Genomic DNA, 16977 nt, shown 5'->3' with positions numbered 1-16977 from the left:
GAGGCTCTTTATTATCATCGCATCAATTATAACAAAATGAATTTTAATGGGATGAATAGCTTTAAAAAACAATACATATGATTTCTTATGATTATAAAGTTTTATCAAAAATAATTATTTGATAAAGAATAATAATTCCTGGCTAAATCTATGCCACATTATTTCAATTCTACTACACAAACGTATTTGATGCCATTTACAATTTGTGGATGGAATCTTTACATAAGAAGCCAAAGGTAGGCTACTTGTTTTATCTCAAATGATGTAATCCACTAATTTATTCTCTCTCTGTTTTTTTTTTTTTCAAATTTATCCTCTTCCTCACTGGTCACCACTATTTTTTTTTTTTTTTCAAAAAGGGGAGGGAAATTGGATTTTGGAAATTGTGCTCTTGCAAGGTCACTTTCCTCTCTATCCAATTGAGAGTTTTCTAAAAATTAGAGGATTAAATTATGAGGTGTCAATTTTGTTTCAATTAATTTAATGAAATTTAAACTATCCAAATTGCTAGGGTAGAATGGTAATTTGAACCAATAATTAGGTTTTGTGTCTGTTGACTCAATTCCCCCAACAACAAAGGAGATGTTTAAATAGGAGGAAGGGCTGAGACGATTCGATCCCTTCTCGCTTGACCCCCCTCCTTCAGGTAGACAAGCGCCGCCGCCAAGTGGCCCGACGCCTTCCCAGACTACCAGTCCCAGCTGCTTCTGCCCTCCGCCATCATCGGCGTTTATAGAGATCGGAGTCGGCCGCAACCTGACCTCCCTCTTTGAATCCGAGCCTACTCTCTCGTCTGCTCGCTGTCAGGTCGAGGTTCCCAGTTGGCCAGGGTACGTTCTATGGCATCGGAGGATGTGGTTGGAAAGAGTACGGGGGAGTCGGCGGTCAATACGATCGTGAACCTGGCGGAGGAGGCAAAGTTCGCGAGGGAGGGCGTCAAGGCACCTGGCCACGCGATCCTTAGTATCTGCAAATCTCTTGTTGCAGGAGGTGTCGCCGGAGGAGTGTGAGTTGACTCATCTGCTGTCTCTTTAGGTTAATTGTTGCAAAAGCTACGTTTTATCCTTTACAAAAAGGTCATTTCCAAGCATTATCTGCAGCATTGTTTCTGTGTTTCTTTTTAATTTCCTTTGGTATTGTTGCGATTAATGATATTCTAGCTTTTATTTTTTTGGATAATACTTTCACGTATAGATTAATTCTTGCATGCTGTCCCCGGTAAAAATAATTTGGATTATACTATAGCTTGAGTATCTGTTAGTAGGAGTTTCTTTAAGGCTCGTTAGATCCCTAATCCTCATAGAGAAGTTGGAAGACAACCTTGAAGAACTAAGAATATATTGTCCGTAAATGATTCCGTATACATCAAAGATAAACAACTGTAATCAGTACAGCAGTAAATATTGCATGTTCTTTATGTGGGATTTTCCCGCTTGTTTGCGAAAGTATGGCGTGTAAGTGTTTCAGATTCCATGGATAGGGTGGTTTGAGAATATAATTTTCCTTTCCATTCTCATCTAATCTCGCATTTTCTCTCTTATGCATGACATAATTCCTGAGTAAATTTAAATTTCTTTGTACGCTCCATTTAGCTTTAGAACCTGTGTCCATAGTACCATTATTCACTGGTATTCTTGTTCAAAGTAGGCATTCAAAGGAATTACAACAAAGTGTTAATGCAACAGAGTCAATGGTTACTTGTATTTCACTTTTTCAGCTCTTCAAAAACATATATCTCAATGACTTTTCCATGCAGTAGTCCATGGAGAATAGACCAAAAATTCATGCCCTTAAATACTTGACTTAATATAAGTAAACAGAACAATTCAATCTAATAAAGACTGACCTTTATTTTTTCCTCGCTAATATGACTTGCAATTTTATTTTTTCAAGTTTTTTTCTTCTTCAGGAGTTGTTTTAGTAGATTTGATGGTATGCTATTATTTATTCTACTAATGTAAAGACGAATTGGCATCTGATAGCAAAATGTTTGCAGATCAAGGACTGCTGTCGCTCCACTGGAGAGGCTAAAAATTTTACTTCAGGTAAAGTTTCCTTTTCATCTGTTTTTTGTTGTTTTTTTCCTTTTATGGATGTTGAAAATATGACATGATTTAGATTATCTAGTCCTTTTTGGCTTTGTTTATGGTGAAGTTTCCGAACTTACTCTTTTTTTCGAGATCTTGTTTGAATATAGAAAATCGATTTTTTTCAACACATTTGATTATTTGGTACCTGAAAACTGAATCAATAATCTAAGTTTTAACACATTACAGCAGAAGCCAGAAAGTTAGAAGCGTGATGTATGAAGGACTGAGATTGAAGAAAGAAATAAATGATTCACTTTTTTTTAACAATTCAAATTCCAATTTATTGGAATGTAAATAATGCATGCCTCCTTGAATGTTTTTTTCCTCTTTGCCAACTTGATCGTAATTCATAAAAGTACCATTTGGTAACTTGGTTGCAAATTAGAACCATTAAACTGCTTTTTGAATTATACAATCAACATCATGATAATATAGGCATTGTTGGGCAGTTGAGAATATACCGTCCAAAACTCATGGGAGAAATATGATATATTAGGAATGCTTGACATAGTAAAACAGTGTCTTAGTACGGTTGTCAGAAGTCCAGGCCATCACTAAATTATTGGTCCTAATCCTATTATTATGTAAGTACTTAGAAGCAATATCTGGGGCAGTACCAGCCGTTTATTATTATTGAATCCAATGTACTTAGCTTCCTGCTCTCCTTATTAGTCATCAGATATGATTCAAATTAAGTATCACAACAAGAAGAACTTTGCTAGTTCTGATTGGTTTTGTGGAGTTTTATTTTGTCAGATGCATCAGCAGTTAAAAAATCTGTATGGAATATTAGGGGACTCGCAAGAGTTCCTATATGATAAAGAACTTGAACACATGGGCATAATGCAAGCATGTATGACCATTTCTTGAAATCTACACTGTGTGTAGCTGACATAGTGCAACCACATGTTGTAGTTGATGATCTCACAATGCAAAGGGTACGAGGAAGGAGAAAAGGATACCAAATATACATGTAAAAATAATAAAAAAGACTATTTCTGTTACCAAATACATCAAATTATATTTTATAATAATTTTCAGTGTATTTTCTTCTAATATAGTAAATAACTCTTGAATACACTTAATGAAACTCTCTAATGCTCGAATGGATTATCAATAAGCAAGGCAATCAGATCAATGATTGAGAGTCAATAATGATAAATAAAGAGTCTTGAATTTCTGGTTTTTTACCAACTAGTCACCCAAGTAAATTACTTGACTATGGCTGACATCCTTAATTTTACCTTCAATTGATTGATCAAATTTAGTTGGACGTTGAATACTTTCATATGGGTTTTCAAAAATACCAACAAATTGATATCCATATCACATACGATGGACATAGATAATCTGCATAATTTAACAATCTTCTTATAAACAGTCTGGCTATATGTGATTCATTGTTTTTTTTTCTACAATTAAATTTCATTTTGAAAATCAATCCATAAAAAAAAATTAGTCTAATTGAATAATTGATAATGTAAAATGGAATAATCTAATAATTAATCTGTAGATATCCTAGAAATGAAAATGGTCTGGACTTGAGAACAATCTTTGCTTTTGTTAGCTGGCCGCCTTTGTATTTATGTAAACTAGTGTGTTTAACTGAATAAAGCTGACTGCATGCAGGTGCAAAATCCTCACAATATTCAGTATAATGGAACGATTCAAGGGCTCAAGTTCATTTGGAAATCAGAGGGTTTCCGAGGGCTATTTAAAGGCAATGGAACCAACTGTGCACGTATCGTCCCAAATTCTGCTGTTAAATTCTTTAGCTATGAACAAGCTTCAAGGTATTTCTATATTTTTATCGTTCCCATATAATCAATACTTCAATGAGAAATTACATGATACTGTGCCATATGAAGATTCTAGATAACAAGTAGTTTACACCTTTTCCCTCAAGCTACTGTATATATATCAGCAAGGCTTATTATTATTGATGTTTTTGTTGTGTCCGGGAAGCTAGCTTTGTTTTGGTGTTGATGTTTTTGTCGTGTCTTTTTTTCAACTAAGCAGTGCTAATTGTTCTAATCCTGTACTTACACAAATTTTAATTCTATTGCAGTGGAATTCTGTGGTTTTATCGGCAGCAGTCTGGCAACGGTATCATTCTCTTTCCTGTTGTGCCATTCTTTGTTTTTTTTTTCTCTCCAATTTCTTTCACTGCTAATATTTCTCATTTGAGAATACCGCTTTAAGAAACAAACTGCTTTTGTTTGGATTCTCTGAGCTCGCATATTTCACACATGTTAAGGTGTTCACTTCGTTAGATTTAATCGAATTACCCATATTCCCCCGTCTGAAAAGCTTAAACTTTGGGAAAGGGCAAATTATACTGTGTTATTCTAATCACGTGCAAGTCAGATTGGCAACTGAAAGGCTTGCGCATGAAACCAAGTAAAGTGTGGTAAAAATCAAAGACGGAACACCAAGCCAAAAGTGTGAAATAAATTCTGTGACATAAAATCTCTTGATTACTCTTGCCTGAAGTTGAAGCTCTTAGGTAAGGATTGCTTAAGATGACACAACTTTATTTATACCTTTGATGATCTAAAATAAGTGTAACTTTTGGCCTTTTACCTCTGTGTTCTCTATTTTATTGATACTTTCATCCCGAGAACTCTGACTAACTTGATTGTGTTTGGAAATTATAATATGTAGAATCACTAAAGCTATTTCTACAGAAAGAGAAATAGGTATTTGGTTTGACAAGGACTTCTTGTTGATTCGCTATTATTTACTACAATTGGTAATAAAGAGAATGTTAATACAATTTGATAAAAGTATTGCATACCCACTCTAGGTCAATTATGTATGTGAACTTCAAAGACCAGTAGACAAATGTCTAACAAGAACTGACTTCTTTCAGTTTGGGTTGTACATCATTTATCTAGGATGGTATCCTATTATTGGAATCAAATAGTGCTACTGTTTAATTTACTTAATAAGGGAATGTCACACACATACAGATGTGCATCTATGTTTTCAGATCCAGATAATGGGTAGTATCTTTGAAGGAATAAGTCTCAACATTCTATTTCACACTGTTATCGTTGTTGTATCTCAGTTGCTTTCTCTTTTTTTTTTCCATTAAATAATTGCACTTTTATTCACTAAATGTGCTTTTAATTGCTGCCTGTACTTCTATATGCAATAGAAGATTACAACATGGTAATAGATTTGTATTTAAGGGTTGGTTGTGTTTGCTGAAGCTAACCAGATCAAGGAGGGAACAATATGGACACCTATTCATGCATCTTTGTAGTTGGATAGTATGATTTATATTGTATGGCAACATTGTACCTAATTGGTTCTGTTTACCAAAGCCAAACTGATTAAGGGGGAACTGTATGGATATCCATCCATATATTCTTCTGCATTGATGGTTGATGCCAATTTTCCAATGTGTCCCACATGTTTCACTGAAATTTGTATTTCACTCACTTGTCCAGTTATTCTTCAATAGTTATCAAGTTATCTTGAAACATTATTTACCTGCATACTTGCATTATTCCTTCAGTTGGTTGCCTATGTTTTAGGTTTTTAGGGCATGTTTAATTTTTCTCCCTTGCGAGTATACGATCCTCTCAGCTGAAGTTAATTCATTCACCTTGCTCACAAAAAATCCAAAAGATTCAAACTTTACTGTGTATCTTTTTTCCCTTGGACATTGTCTTTTGATGCTATTTTTCTGTTTGTGGGACAAATCCATTGACATATAAAACAAGATCAATTCTCTTTCAAAACTTTTTCCCCATTTCTTTGCGATGTTTTGGAACCAGTATAGGGTTGCGTCATCCACGACTATGTCAGTTTTTTTTGGTTCAACTGGTCAAAAATTGGGTTCAGCCAGGTATTTTCTATCATTTCAACTGGGTCGAATTGGCCTTTGTTTCCAAGATTATTTGATTGATTTGGCTGGTTGAGTCTGGTTTTAAAACACCACTAGTTGGAGTGGATACGTCTGGATGAAACAAAATCAAAAATAAAAGATGCTCTTCTCACAACCGTGGAAAAAAGAATATTTGAGTTTTCTATTATTCTGTTGTAATATTATTATTCTTCGTTATAATAAAACAGTAAATTATCAGTATGTTTCTTATAGTATGTGCAATTCTTGCAGAAGATGCTCAGCTTACGCCTGTTTTGCGGCTTGGAGCGGGTGCTTGTGCTGGAATTATTGCAATGTCTGCTACTTATCCTATGGACATGGTTCGTGGCAGAATCACTGTGCAGGTGCTCTTTATCTTCAACTAGTTACTCTTCTTTATTAAGATTTGCAATCAGCAATGAGTTTGATTGGTATTATTGCTCATCCTCTTGGCTTGTTAATTATGCAGAGTGAAAAATCCCCTTACCAGTACCGAGGAATGTTTCATGCTTTAGGATCTGTGTATAGGCAAGAAGGTTTTCGAGCTCTTTACAAAGGCTGGCTCCCATCAGTCATTGGAGTGGTATGTTTCTATTTACTATGCCACTAGTGATAACAAATACATATATGTGCCACATATACATGCGGCACAATTGACATGGCTTTAGCAAAGTCATTACAATAGTTTGATTATTTTGAAGGAAAAAAATTTGATCCTGTTTTCCTTTAATCTGGCTATTCCATGCTTTGCTTCTTCTGGATGTTTAATTTTTTATTTAAATATTGCGAACAACTTAAATTACTCTGTTACTGTCCTCTCCTAATGTTATCCGAAAGCCTATTCCTTGAGTTTTCACAAAATGTCCACATTTCGTGCTTTTTTTTAATAAATTTGAATGATCTCTATTTGAAGAAATTCCCTCCTGGTTCTAATATGGGAAAAGAACAATCCTGTACTCATTCCTAATTTAAACTGGTCAGTCCAATCGCATGTGCAAGAAGATAGCAAAAACAGTAAAAAATCTGCATCCTTTTTAATACAGTGATAACCTATGTTTATAAACACTGGCCATTCAGCATGGTTTCAAATCTGTTCCTCTTTATATGAAAAAGGTTACCTAAAACTTATTTTTCAATATCTAAGTTTTTTAATTTTCTTTTTTCTAACATCTCGTGATATATTTTTGGCTTGTAGGTTCCGTACGTGGGTCTCAACTTTGCTGTCTATGAATCTCTGAAGGACTGGTTGCTCAAAACCAACCCATATGGTATTGTCAAAGATTCTGAGTTGAGTGTCGTCACACGGCTTGCGTGCGGAGCAGTTGCTGGAACTGTTGGCCAGACTGTTGCCTACCCTCTTGATGTAATCAGGCGAAGAATGCAAATGGTGGGTTGGAAGGATGCTGCCCCTGTTGTCACAGGTCATGGGAAGATCAAAGCACCCTTGGAGTATAATGGAATGGTCGATGCCTTCAGGAAGACTGTCCACAATGAAGGCTTCGGTGCATTATACAAGGGTCTTGTTCCCAATTCCGTGAAGGTTTGTGCTTCCATGCTATATGCCAGTAGCTTTCTGAGATTGTTTATCTCAACAAACAAAGTGTCATCTTGAAACCAAATCCTCCAGCTTTGTTCTAAGGTAGTGTTCGTTTTTTTCCAGGTGGTGCCGTCTATTGCGATTGCATTTGTGACGTACGAGGTGGTGAAAGATGTTCTTGGAGTAGAAATGAGAATATCAGACTGATGTAGATCCAAATGCTATTGGAAGTAGGCTTGTTCCTTTTTTGTTGTTTTATGCATAGAATTATAAGATAGGGAAATGTTCCATCTTAATGGTATTCATCCCTAGTTGACACTGAAACATTCAACGCTTGTTTCTGGACTTGATCGTCTTGATGAATAAAATTGTTGTTAGCGGCAAAAGGCGAAACCCTCGCCCTCAGGGCCCCCGCCGCACCCTGCCCAGGGTCATCACGAGGGAGGTAAATCACGGTAGCTCGGTGGCAAGTACGCAGTGGGCCGAGACTTTTTGCACAGGGATAGGGAATAAATCCCCGTTGCCCTGCGGACTCGAACCCATGTTCTCAGTGGCAAACTTCCACGCCTTTACCAGCCGAGATAACCCCGTGGGGCATAAAATTGTTGTTAGCGAAGTGTAGTGTGGGTGTTTCTCACACTATCAAATCTTAATTATTGTGAAACTTTTACTGGTGATATATTAACAGTATGCAGACTTTATATTTCATCATGGTCTCTACATTTTTAAATTTTTAAACTTTTATCTTCTTTTTTTTGAAAAACAAACTATTTGAAAATGGACTATTTATAGTGGGTAACGTTAGCCTTTAGATGGCCCTTTAATTGTTTTTTTTTTATTTTAAAAGTTGGCTTAGTTTAATTTACTGAATTTACTTATTCAGCTCTGCTTGATACTTTTAGCTCATAAAATGCAAAGAATTTAATAGTTTTTAAAAGAAAACTATAAATTTGGTTCATAAAAATGTAAAGAAAAATAATCTAAAATTAAACTATTTGAAAGATCTTTGATTCTTTCAATTAAATTATTTTTATTTAATATTTTTATCTTGTTATCAAAGATCTTTGATTCTTTCAATCCACTAAATAAGAAAAATTATTCAGGCTTGTAAACACACTGGAAATTAATATCTGCGACTATTCTGCTAAATAAATGAGGTCCAAGAAAAAGGAAGAAAAGAATCGAAGATGTCGGCTTGCGGTACGCTTACCCCCACAATCGACACCTCATAGATTGCGCATGATCCAGTGGCATCCACCCAAGCGGGTACCAACCAATCGCAACATGTTTTAGGATTCGCATCCTTATCTTCCTTCGCCCCCCTGTGATTTTTATAACTCCTCTCCCTTTGCCACCAAAAGCAGAAGCTGCAGCAAAGCAACAGCAATTCGCAAGAGCAAGGAGAAATGGCGTCCACTGCCCTGCGGAGCTGCGCCGTGCTCTTCCCCAGCCTCCTCTCGTCTTCCAAGTCCAAGTTCGCCGCCGGCTCCCTCGCCCTCCCAGCCTCCCATGGTGCCTCCGCCGGGCGCTTCTCCATGACTGCCGACTGGATGCCCGGCCAGCCCCGGCCGCCCTACCTAGACGGCTCAGCCCCCGGGTGAGTCCCTCGTCTCGTCGAACATGTCGACGTTGAGTTCGCTTGTGCAACCACCACCAGCTGATTCGCTTTCTTCCCCAATCCAGTGACTTCGGGTTTGACCCGCTCCGTCTCGGAGAGGTTCCGGAGAACCTGGAACGGTACAAGGAGTCCGAGGTCTACCACTGCCGGTGGGCGATGGCCGCAGTGGTGATTAACTCAATCCATCCATTCTAATTCAATACCATTTTTTTTAAACACAATTGGTTTTGATCTCTGAGTTATGGGCCTTAATTCAGCCGGGGATCTTGATTCCGGAGGCGTTGGGACTGGGCAACTGGGTGAAGGCCCAGGAGTGGGCGGCCGTGCCCGGCGGCCAGGCCACCTACCTTGGCAACCCGGTGCCATGGGGTACGCTCCCGACCATCCTCGTCATCGAGTTCCTCGCGATCGCCTTCGTGGAGCACCAGCGCAGCATAGAGAAGGACACGGAGAAGAAGAAGTACCCCGGCGGGGCCTTCGACCCCTTGGGCTACTCCAAGGACCCTGTCAAGTTCGAAGAGTACAAGGTCAAGGAGATCAAAAATGGTACAACACTATCTCCTCCTCCTCAATCCTTAATTCGATAAGAATTTGCACACACACACATCATCTATTCCCCTCTTGTCAGGTCGGCTCGCTATGTTGGCATTCGTGGGATTTTGCGTGCAGCAATCTGCGTACCCGGGCACTGGACCTTTGGAGAACTTAGCCAGCCATTTGGCTGATCCATGGCACAACAACATCGGGAACATTGTGATCCCCAGATCCATTGTGCCATGAGTTAGAGGGGCTTGTAGTTTCCTTGCTACACCGTAATTAAAATTTCATGTCGAACATGCCTTGGCCCTGTTGGGTAGTTTGTTGTATTTAATCGGTGACACGATCGATATTAGTTGCATGATCTTGTTTCTAATCCAAAAAATTTGGAAAAGTGAATCACTGATCTCAAATTTACAAGTTTCCCATGTATAGTAAGTACATCAAAACACTAGATAAGAACACAAACTCTATTGCATGATCTAAATAAATGTATTGATTACATAGTTCGACAGAATTTCTAAACTATCGCGAGTTAGATTGAATATATGAATCTTGTTCAGTTATTTAACTTAAGCAATGTGATTTACTAAACGTTGGTTTTCTCCACTTTAAACAATTGCAAATGGAGAGAACTGGAGTAATGGCCTTTGTCGCTAAAGTGTGTTTTTCCTATAAACCATTCGCACATGCTATCTGATAATATCTCCTATAATTTTATAATTACGATGAAATCTAATAATATCTCCTATAATTTTAAACTTGAAAGTGGACTTCAATGACAAAACCTTAATGCTAGAACTGAATACGATGGCAAAGCAAAATGGGAGAGAGCAACTTGCTACAAAGATTGATCCAGCCGAAAACACCATCCACTCTACTCTCTCCTTATTAGAAACACCAATACAATTGTTCGATACAATCCTTCAGCCATGTGTGTTAACTGCCTCCCATACCAAATTCTTTTTAACTGGCTTGGCAAAATCCCTAGCTCACAAAGCGGCAGCTCTGAGAGTTCGAAGTGTCATCTTGTTTGCCTCCAAGAACGAGGCACTGAATCAGGGCAGCTTGTGGTTCTTGCGTAGCTCCTTCACAAAAGGCGAGATCTTCCTTAGGTGGGCATTGTGATTCCGCTTCCACCATGCAATGCTGATGCCGGTGAGGCAGTTTCCGGTGACGATCTGCACTAAGTGACTGAGGGGTGGATCGGACACCATCCAGTAGTGGCCGGAATTGTGGAGGAAACCCATCATCCGACCAACAAGGGCGTGGACGACAGTGCTACCGGAGAATACATGAGGGGAGCGATGAGACCCTTTCAGCCGAATAAGACAGCAGAGAGAACTAAGTGGCTTATCAAAAGGGTCAAATAAGACCCTTTTGGAAGGATCACACAAGAAACAACGCAATAGTTATTGACTTATGGCATAGACAGATATCTATTAATTTAAAGATGTATTAAACCTACACTAAAGCTTCTCTTTAGGACGCTACTTCGCAACGACGATAGCAGATTTCAGCTTCAATAAGTCACATGTCAGCATAAACAAACCAATTTTCACTTGAGGGAATTCAAAGATATGAACAATAGAATAACCCCGACCACATTTAATCCAGAAAGATCAGATATTGAAAACAGCAGATAAAATTTTTACATTTTAAAATGATTTCAGACAAATACTCAAGCTGCATATTACGAATTTATTTGTCCTATGCTAATCTGATTCTTTAATGGAGTTTCAAGGAAACTGAGAAGACTTAAAATAAGCCACTGATTGAAGGGTAAGTTTACTTTCGCAGAACAAACTGAATCACTAACAAATATCAGACAGAATTATCTAAGAGACATTCATAATGTCAGTATTACTTTATAGGCCTTGAAGAAAGTTGACATCAAAGTAACCCAAATGAAGGGAAGAATCCAGAGTCTTGCAAAAGTAGCATAATATTTTGATGTAGGGGGAGAAGTAAAAAAATAAAACAATAGAAATAGCAAAGAACACAAGCAACACACATGATATTTGAGTGTCTGGTTATGAAAAAACACTAGCAAAAACTAAGGAGCATAAGAGTATTGTTACTACAAATAGAGTTTTTTTTTTTTCATCAACACGCTTACAATTTTTTTCGTGAGGCTAATATATAATCTCCATGATCAATCTGTTTTTGTTCAGCATTGACTAATTTTCAGTTGTGCAGTCATCAAACCCAAATTGTCAGCACGATCAATTTCAACACAAGCATTACAAAAAAAACATCATTATGGTACAAATGACAAACAAAGATCAAATTCCAAAATTGCATGCCATGAATTTACCAGCGGCACAGTTGTAGATTGGAAATGTCGTTCTCTATTTTTAACCACAAGCATGATCAAATATTAATAATTATTAACTGGTTTGTAACAAAGCCCCTCGCTTGAAATTAAACAAATGCATCATCAGTATGACTAGAATTTGAGTGTAAAAGTGGCTGAGATAATGCAAACTGGAAATTGACTAAAGAAGCACCCTTTGTATGGATTTATATTCTTAACAAAAAAAAAAAAAAACTTATTCTCTTTGTTCAAGTATTTGATCCTTTTGGAAGCCGATCAAAATTGAGTGATATAAATATCAACCATTCTACAAAATATATTCTGGATCCGTTAATGAGGCTTGACTATTCAAGAATATCAATCACATTAACAAAGGAAACTAGATCCACATCTCCAGATGGATTAGCACAAACAATTATGCATGACAACATCCAAGTGATCAGATGCAAGTGTAATATGGTTGAAAAATTAATAATATTCGAAGTAATAATCCTACGCAGGAAAGATAGCGAACACGAATTACTAGCACCGTCTGATCCAGGAGCGCGGCCGAGGAATCAACCCCTAAATCAAGCAGCTAAGAAATTCCCATTGTGAGACTGTGATCAAACCGGGCTGAGGAGCTGATAGATATGGGGTTTGGGCTCGGAGTTCATGCCGATGACGATTACGAGGGGGATGAAGCCGTAGTGGGCGATCACCTTCGCCTTCTTCATCGCCCAGTTGCTCCACTCCTTCACACACTTCTCGGCCGATCGCTCCTCCGTCCCCTTGGCGGCCTTCCCCTTGGCCTTGAGAGAGATCTTCGAAGCCATGGATCGCGTCTTCTTCTTTTCCTCTCGACTCCGATTTGCAACCCTAGATATTCTGAGGCTAAGTCAATTTGTAGCGGATCCAATTATAGAAATATGACTTGGGCCAAGGGCCCATGGCCTACTCATGATGAACGGGTCGGATTCGCGTAATGGTGTTGGATTATATAACAATGGCTACACTCGCGCATCAGATGGGCGCCGGCAGAAGCGAAAGAGAGGCGAATCGGGGAGAGGAGAGAGAGAGATCGGAGACGAGTCGAAATGGGGAGCGGCATGGAGGTGAACAAGAACAAGTTCATTGAAGACTGGAGAACGGCCAGGGAGAACCTCGAGCTCAATTTTCGCTGGACGCGCCGCAACATCGCCATCGCCGGCTTATTCGGCATCGCCGTCCCTATCCTCCTTTACAAGGGCATCGTCCGTGAATTTGTATGACCTAGATTTAGATCCCTCGATTCCCGTATATTTCTCTTTAGATATGACCTTGTTTCTTCTTGTTGATCTGCGTCACTTGAAACCTCCGATTATCCGCATCGTCCCTGACACTCTTCCTTGTTTTGGTTTTGATCGCAGCACATGCAAGACGAGGATTGGGGAAGGCCCCCGAGGAAGTTCATGTGACAAGGTCCTTTAGCGGTTGTGCGTTTTCCCCTTTTGCAATCACAATAATGGCAATGTCGTGAAATTGGCTGCTAGGGTTTTATATGACTTACAAACACGATGGCTTGATTCTCCTATATTTCGGGTTTATTTTTATTTGTCTGGACTTCGACTCTGGTGAAATCATGCTTTGCTTGTCATCATAAAATTAATTGTATGATATGCATCGGCTGCTACTTATGTTTGTGCGTAAATCTCTCGAAGTAAATTTTCTCTTTTTTCCATGTTTATGGAATCTATCTCTTTGGCTTGTTGTTAGATGATCAGCTGTAACCATGAAATACCTGATTAACTGTCAAACAATAATAGATAAGTTCCTGTGTTTATTACGATCCATTCTCGGAATTTAGGTATTCACTGCAAGATAAATTGCTCAATAGCTCCCTACAGGTGGAAGGGGACATATTATTTATGTGAGATGGAACCAGGAAACAGGGCGGATTGTAGTCTGTTCTTGTACTAGATGTACCTACTTTATTTCACACAAAAATCCCTTTTGTGGTTACTCTTTTTCTTCTCATAGACCTTGCAAACCTTCTGCTTGAATGGATAACCAAGTGACTAGTGGATCTTATGACATCATATTAGTGAATTAATTATCATGAATGTGTTCTCCACAACCAGGGAACATCCATGATTAAGATTGCCATTCTCCCTTGGAAAATGGTCCCTCTCACAATTTAGGCGTATGAACTTGGTTATGATTATTTACTAATTAGTGCACATGTGAAAATATGAGCCACACTGGAATCTAACGTTGTATAATATGGTACAGTGGTTGGTGATTTGAACATTTGGAGGAACTGATAGTTGTATTGAACTGATCTGTGAGGGAGTGGAATATTGGATAATGTATTTCCGCAAAGTTCATATGTGAAGTCATTTCTTGGGAGGATTCAAAATTTCAGCAACATATAATTCTTATGCTTGCAACTCTTTGTGTAAATGTTTTCCTGCCAATATTTTGTTTTTTTCCTTAAACACATAGCTTTTCAAAAATAAAAAACATCCTTGTATACTTTGTATGCCTTCTTTGAAGGGGCTTCTTGGCGTAACTTGGGTTTGAATCTTGGAAACAGCCTTTTGCAAAGTATAGTAAGACTGCGTACAATAGCCCTTTCTCGGGACCCATATTGGTGGGAATTTCATACACCGGGCTGGTTTTTTTTAAAAATTATTAATGTGTATACCATGCTTTGTTATTTAGCTGCCCATCAAGGTGAACGAAATCACCTACTTGTAGCAGTGATCTTGTTTTAACATGTTAATGAAAATTTTAACACTTGAAACTCTCTGATGATAGCTCGATTCAAAAGGTCAGTCTGTTAATAGAAAGGTTAGTGATATGTTTATTTACTTGTCGCAGTCAATGATGCTTTTGATAAGTATAAATGGTGTTTGATGTGTTTATTTACTGTTAAATAAGAGAAAATGGAGCTTTATGTGGTCTGAAAAGGTTTAGACTCTAGATTCTTACAGCATATTCACTCAGGTTTCTTACTTCAAGATACCATTTTCAGAATTGTTGGTCAAACTCTTGAAAAAAACATTTATGCCTATGTTTTTTAAGATAAAAGCTAGTGGTTGATTTGCTTTATCAACTTAGTTGTCATTACTCTGCGAAATTTCTTTGCGTGATTGCCATGAGCTCATGAGGAGCCTGTGGCCTAAAGCTAATGATGTGGAGTAGACAATAACATTGAACTGGAGATATCATTGCATATTGGTCATTACAACTATCATGTTGGCCTGCTGAAATGACTTCCATCTTTCGAATTAGATAAGCCCCAAATGACTAATAATGCAAATATTGACAATCATTATCATATTTGTAATTATTTTATTGTTGCAAATTCATTCTTTCATGCAGCCACACTTTTCCATCATTTGAGATTAATGTTTTATTCAAATGGCATAAAAAAATAATTTATTTTTAAAAAATCATAAAAATTATTTTTCATAAAAAAATTATTTTGCTACAAATACACGAACTCTTATTGCGGTCATATTATTTTTCATAGTTTTAGTAGTTAATGTATCACTTTAGCGTGCAGTTTTTATAGCACTTCAATAATTTTGTGTCCTTGCATTGTCCTAAGTTCGTAAAAATCAAATTTGCAACCCTATCCAGCCTCTTCTTGTTTTTGTATTAGTCTAATGTGAATACTCGTATCAGTTGTCCTTTGTATCATGTTTATAACTTAATACAATATTGAGTTGCATGGAAGTTTTGTTCTAGGATTCATGCATCTCTTTGAGCACGACGAGCGCGTAGAACATTTTCATCATCTGGCCAAGTTTGCCAGAATCGGCCGCTGAAAAATACTAACTATAACAAATTTATTTATGAAACAAATGCTTTAAATGACTTCTTATTTTATTACTGAACTTCAACCCTAATTCTTTCTCGTATATGCTCTCCGATTTGAAAAATGAAAAAAATCTTGCTAGGTTTAATGTCACCATCAAGAATTCCTTTTAGTTTTCTTCTTGATAAACCCGGAAATTTATTTGTGATTGGGTTGCTTTAGATTTTATTTTTAGGAAGCATTGTATACTTTGTTTTTTTAAACTATAACTTTACCACTATGCCTGGGTAAGTTTTTCCCCTTTTCGAAATTGGAAATTATTGAATTTCTTCCTTAAAAAAATGCAACATTAAATAAGTTGCCTCCATTTCGCAATTCTTAGCCTTATAGCAGTTTCTAAGGAGCCAATCACGAAAACTTGCTCAAATCCAATCACTGAAATCCTCGCAATGAGTTTTACTGCCTTCTAAGTGCGCCAACGTAGTTGCCACAGTAGATCATTAACTTCATCAAACCCCAAATTCCATTTTCGTCATATGACGTCACTGCCTCCCTCCCTCTCCCACCATAAATCCAGTCAACCCTCCCCCGCTCCGCTTTCTCATCCATGACCATGGAAGAGGACTTCAACGAAGCTGACGTTCTCTGGCCGGACACTGCCACCCGCGACGCCGCCGAACGCAACGAGTCTCCAGACTCTCCACCACCATCCAGGGCACGGAGGACCCCGCCACCCCCGGGCCCGCGCGTAATGGTGTCGTCGTGCCCTGTCAACATCCCCGCTCCGAGCCGGAGATCTTCCGAACTCGGCCATGCCTCTGACGACGACGATTATCCTCCGCACGTGATGGTGGAGATGAGGGATGCGGCGACGTCGCTGACGACGCCGGGGTCGACCGTCAGGAGGGAGAAGGGGCGACGGCTTTGCCGTGTGAGGAACCTGGTGCTGCAGATGACCGGATTCATCGAGAGATGACGGCGCGACACTGTCGCTCCCATACTTTCCTTTTGGGTCAATAAGGCAGAATTTTTCATGACTTGGCTTTTTCCCCCCTTTTTCATGATATATATATATATATATATATATATATATATATATATATATATCTGCCAGAACTTTGAACATTTGATACTCTCTGTAAAGTAGAGCGGAGAACAAAAATTTTATATTGCCGTTCTCTTTTCATGTCGATGCAATTTCTTTACGGAAATCAGATCAA

The 16977-nt window shown here is 38.2% G+C and overlaps 5 protein-coding genes across 5 annotated transcripts; 4 read left to right on the top strand and 1 right to left on the bottom strand.

Moving 5' to 3' along the window:
• Positions 1 to 579: 579 nt before the first annotated feature.
• LOC122012170 (mitochondrial adenine nucleotide transporter ADNT1-like) lies at positions 580 to 8154 on the top strand. The gene is made up of 8 exons (XM_042568622.1): positions 580 to 1006; positions 1997 to 2045; positions 3720 to 3883; positions 4159 to 4196; positions 6217 to 6329; positions 6434 to 6547; positions 7160 to 7504; positions 7625 to 8154. The coding sequence occupies exons 1-8, from the start codon at positions 840 to 842 to the stop codon at positions 7706 to 7708; spliced, it is 1074 nt and encodes a 357-aa protein (XP_042424556.1). The 5' UTR covers positions 580 to 839; the 3' UTR covers positions 7709 to 8154.
• A 696-nt stretch (positions 8155 to 8850) lies between these two features.
• On the top strand, positions 8851 to 10017 carry LOC122008028 (chlorophyll a-b binding protein 6, chloroplastic-like). The gene is made up of 4 exons (XM_042563602.1): positions 8851 to 9098; positions 9185 to 9287; positions 9377 to 9665; positions 9748 to 10017. Exons 1-4 carry the CDS (start codon positions 8908 to 8910, stop codon positions 9897 to 9899), a joined length of 735 nt encoding a protein of 244 aa, XP_042419536.1. The 5' UTR covers positions 8851 to 8907; the 3' UTR covers positions 9900 to 10017.
• Positions 10018 to 12320: 2303 nt separating this feature from the next.
• On the bottom strand, positions 12321 to 12851 carry LOC122012169 (mitochondrial import receptor subunit TOM7-1-like). The gene has a single exon (XM_042568621.1). It carries the CDS (start codon positions 12786 to 12788, stop codon positions 12579 to 12581), a length of 210 nt encoding a protein of 69 aa, XP_042424555.1. The 5' UTR covers positions 12789 to 12851; the 3' UTR covers positions 12321 to 12578.
• A 106-nt stretch (positions 12852 to 12957) lies between these two features.
• Positions 12958 to 13672, top strand: LOC122012168. The gene is made up of 2 exons (XM_042568620.1): positions 12958 to 13217; positions 13362 to 13672. Exons 1-2 carry the CDS (start codon positions 13050 to 13052, stop codon positions 13407 to 13409), a joined length of 216 nt encoding a protein of 71 aa, XP_042424554.1. The 5' UTR covers positions 12958 to 13049; the 3' UTR covers positions 13410 to 13672.
• A 2698-nt stretch (positions 13673 to 16370) lies between these two features.
• LOC122010469 lies at positions 16371 to 16733 on the top strand. The gene has a single exon (XM_042567011.1). The coding sequence runs from the start codon at positions 16371 to 16373 to the stop codon at positions 16731 to 16733; it is 363 nt and encodes a 120-aa protein (XP_042422945.1).
• The last annotated feature ends 244 nt before the right edge of the window (positions 16734 to 16977 follow it).

The sequence above is a fragment of the Zingiber officinale genome, chromosome 8A (assembly GCF_018446385.1).
Source record: "Zingiber officinale cultivar Zhangliang chromosome 8A, Zo_v1.1, whole genome shotgun sequence".
Lineage (NCBI taxonomy): Eukaryota > Viridiplantae > Streptophyta > Magnoliopsida > Zingiberales > Zingiberaceae > Zingiber > Zingiber officinale.
Note: the sequence above shows the minus strand (reverse complement) of the source record. Positions and strands in the feature narration are given on the sequence as shown.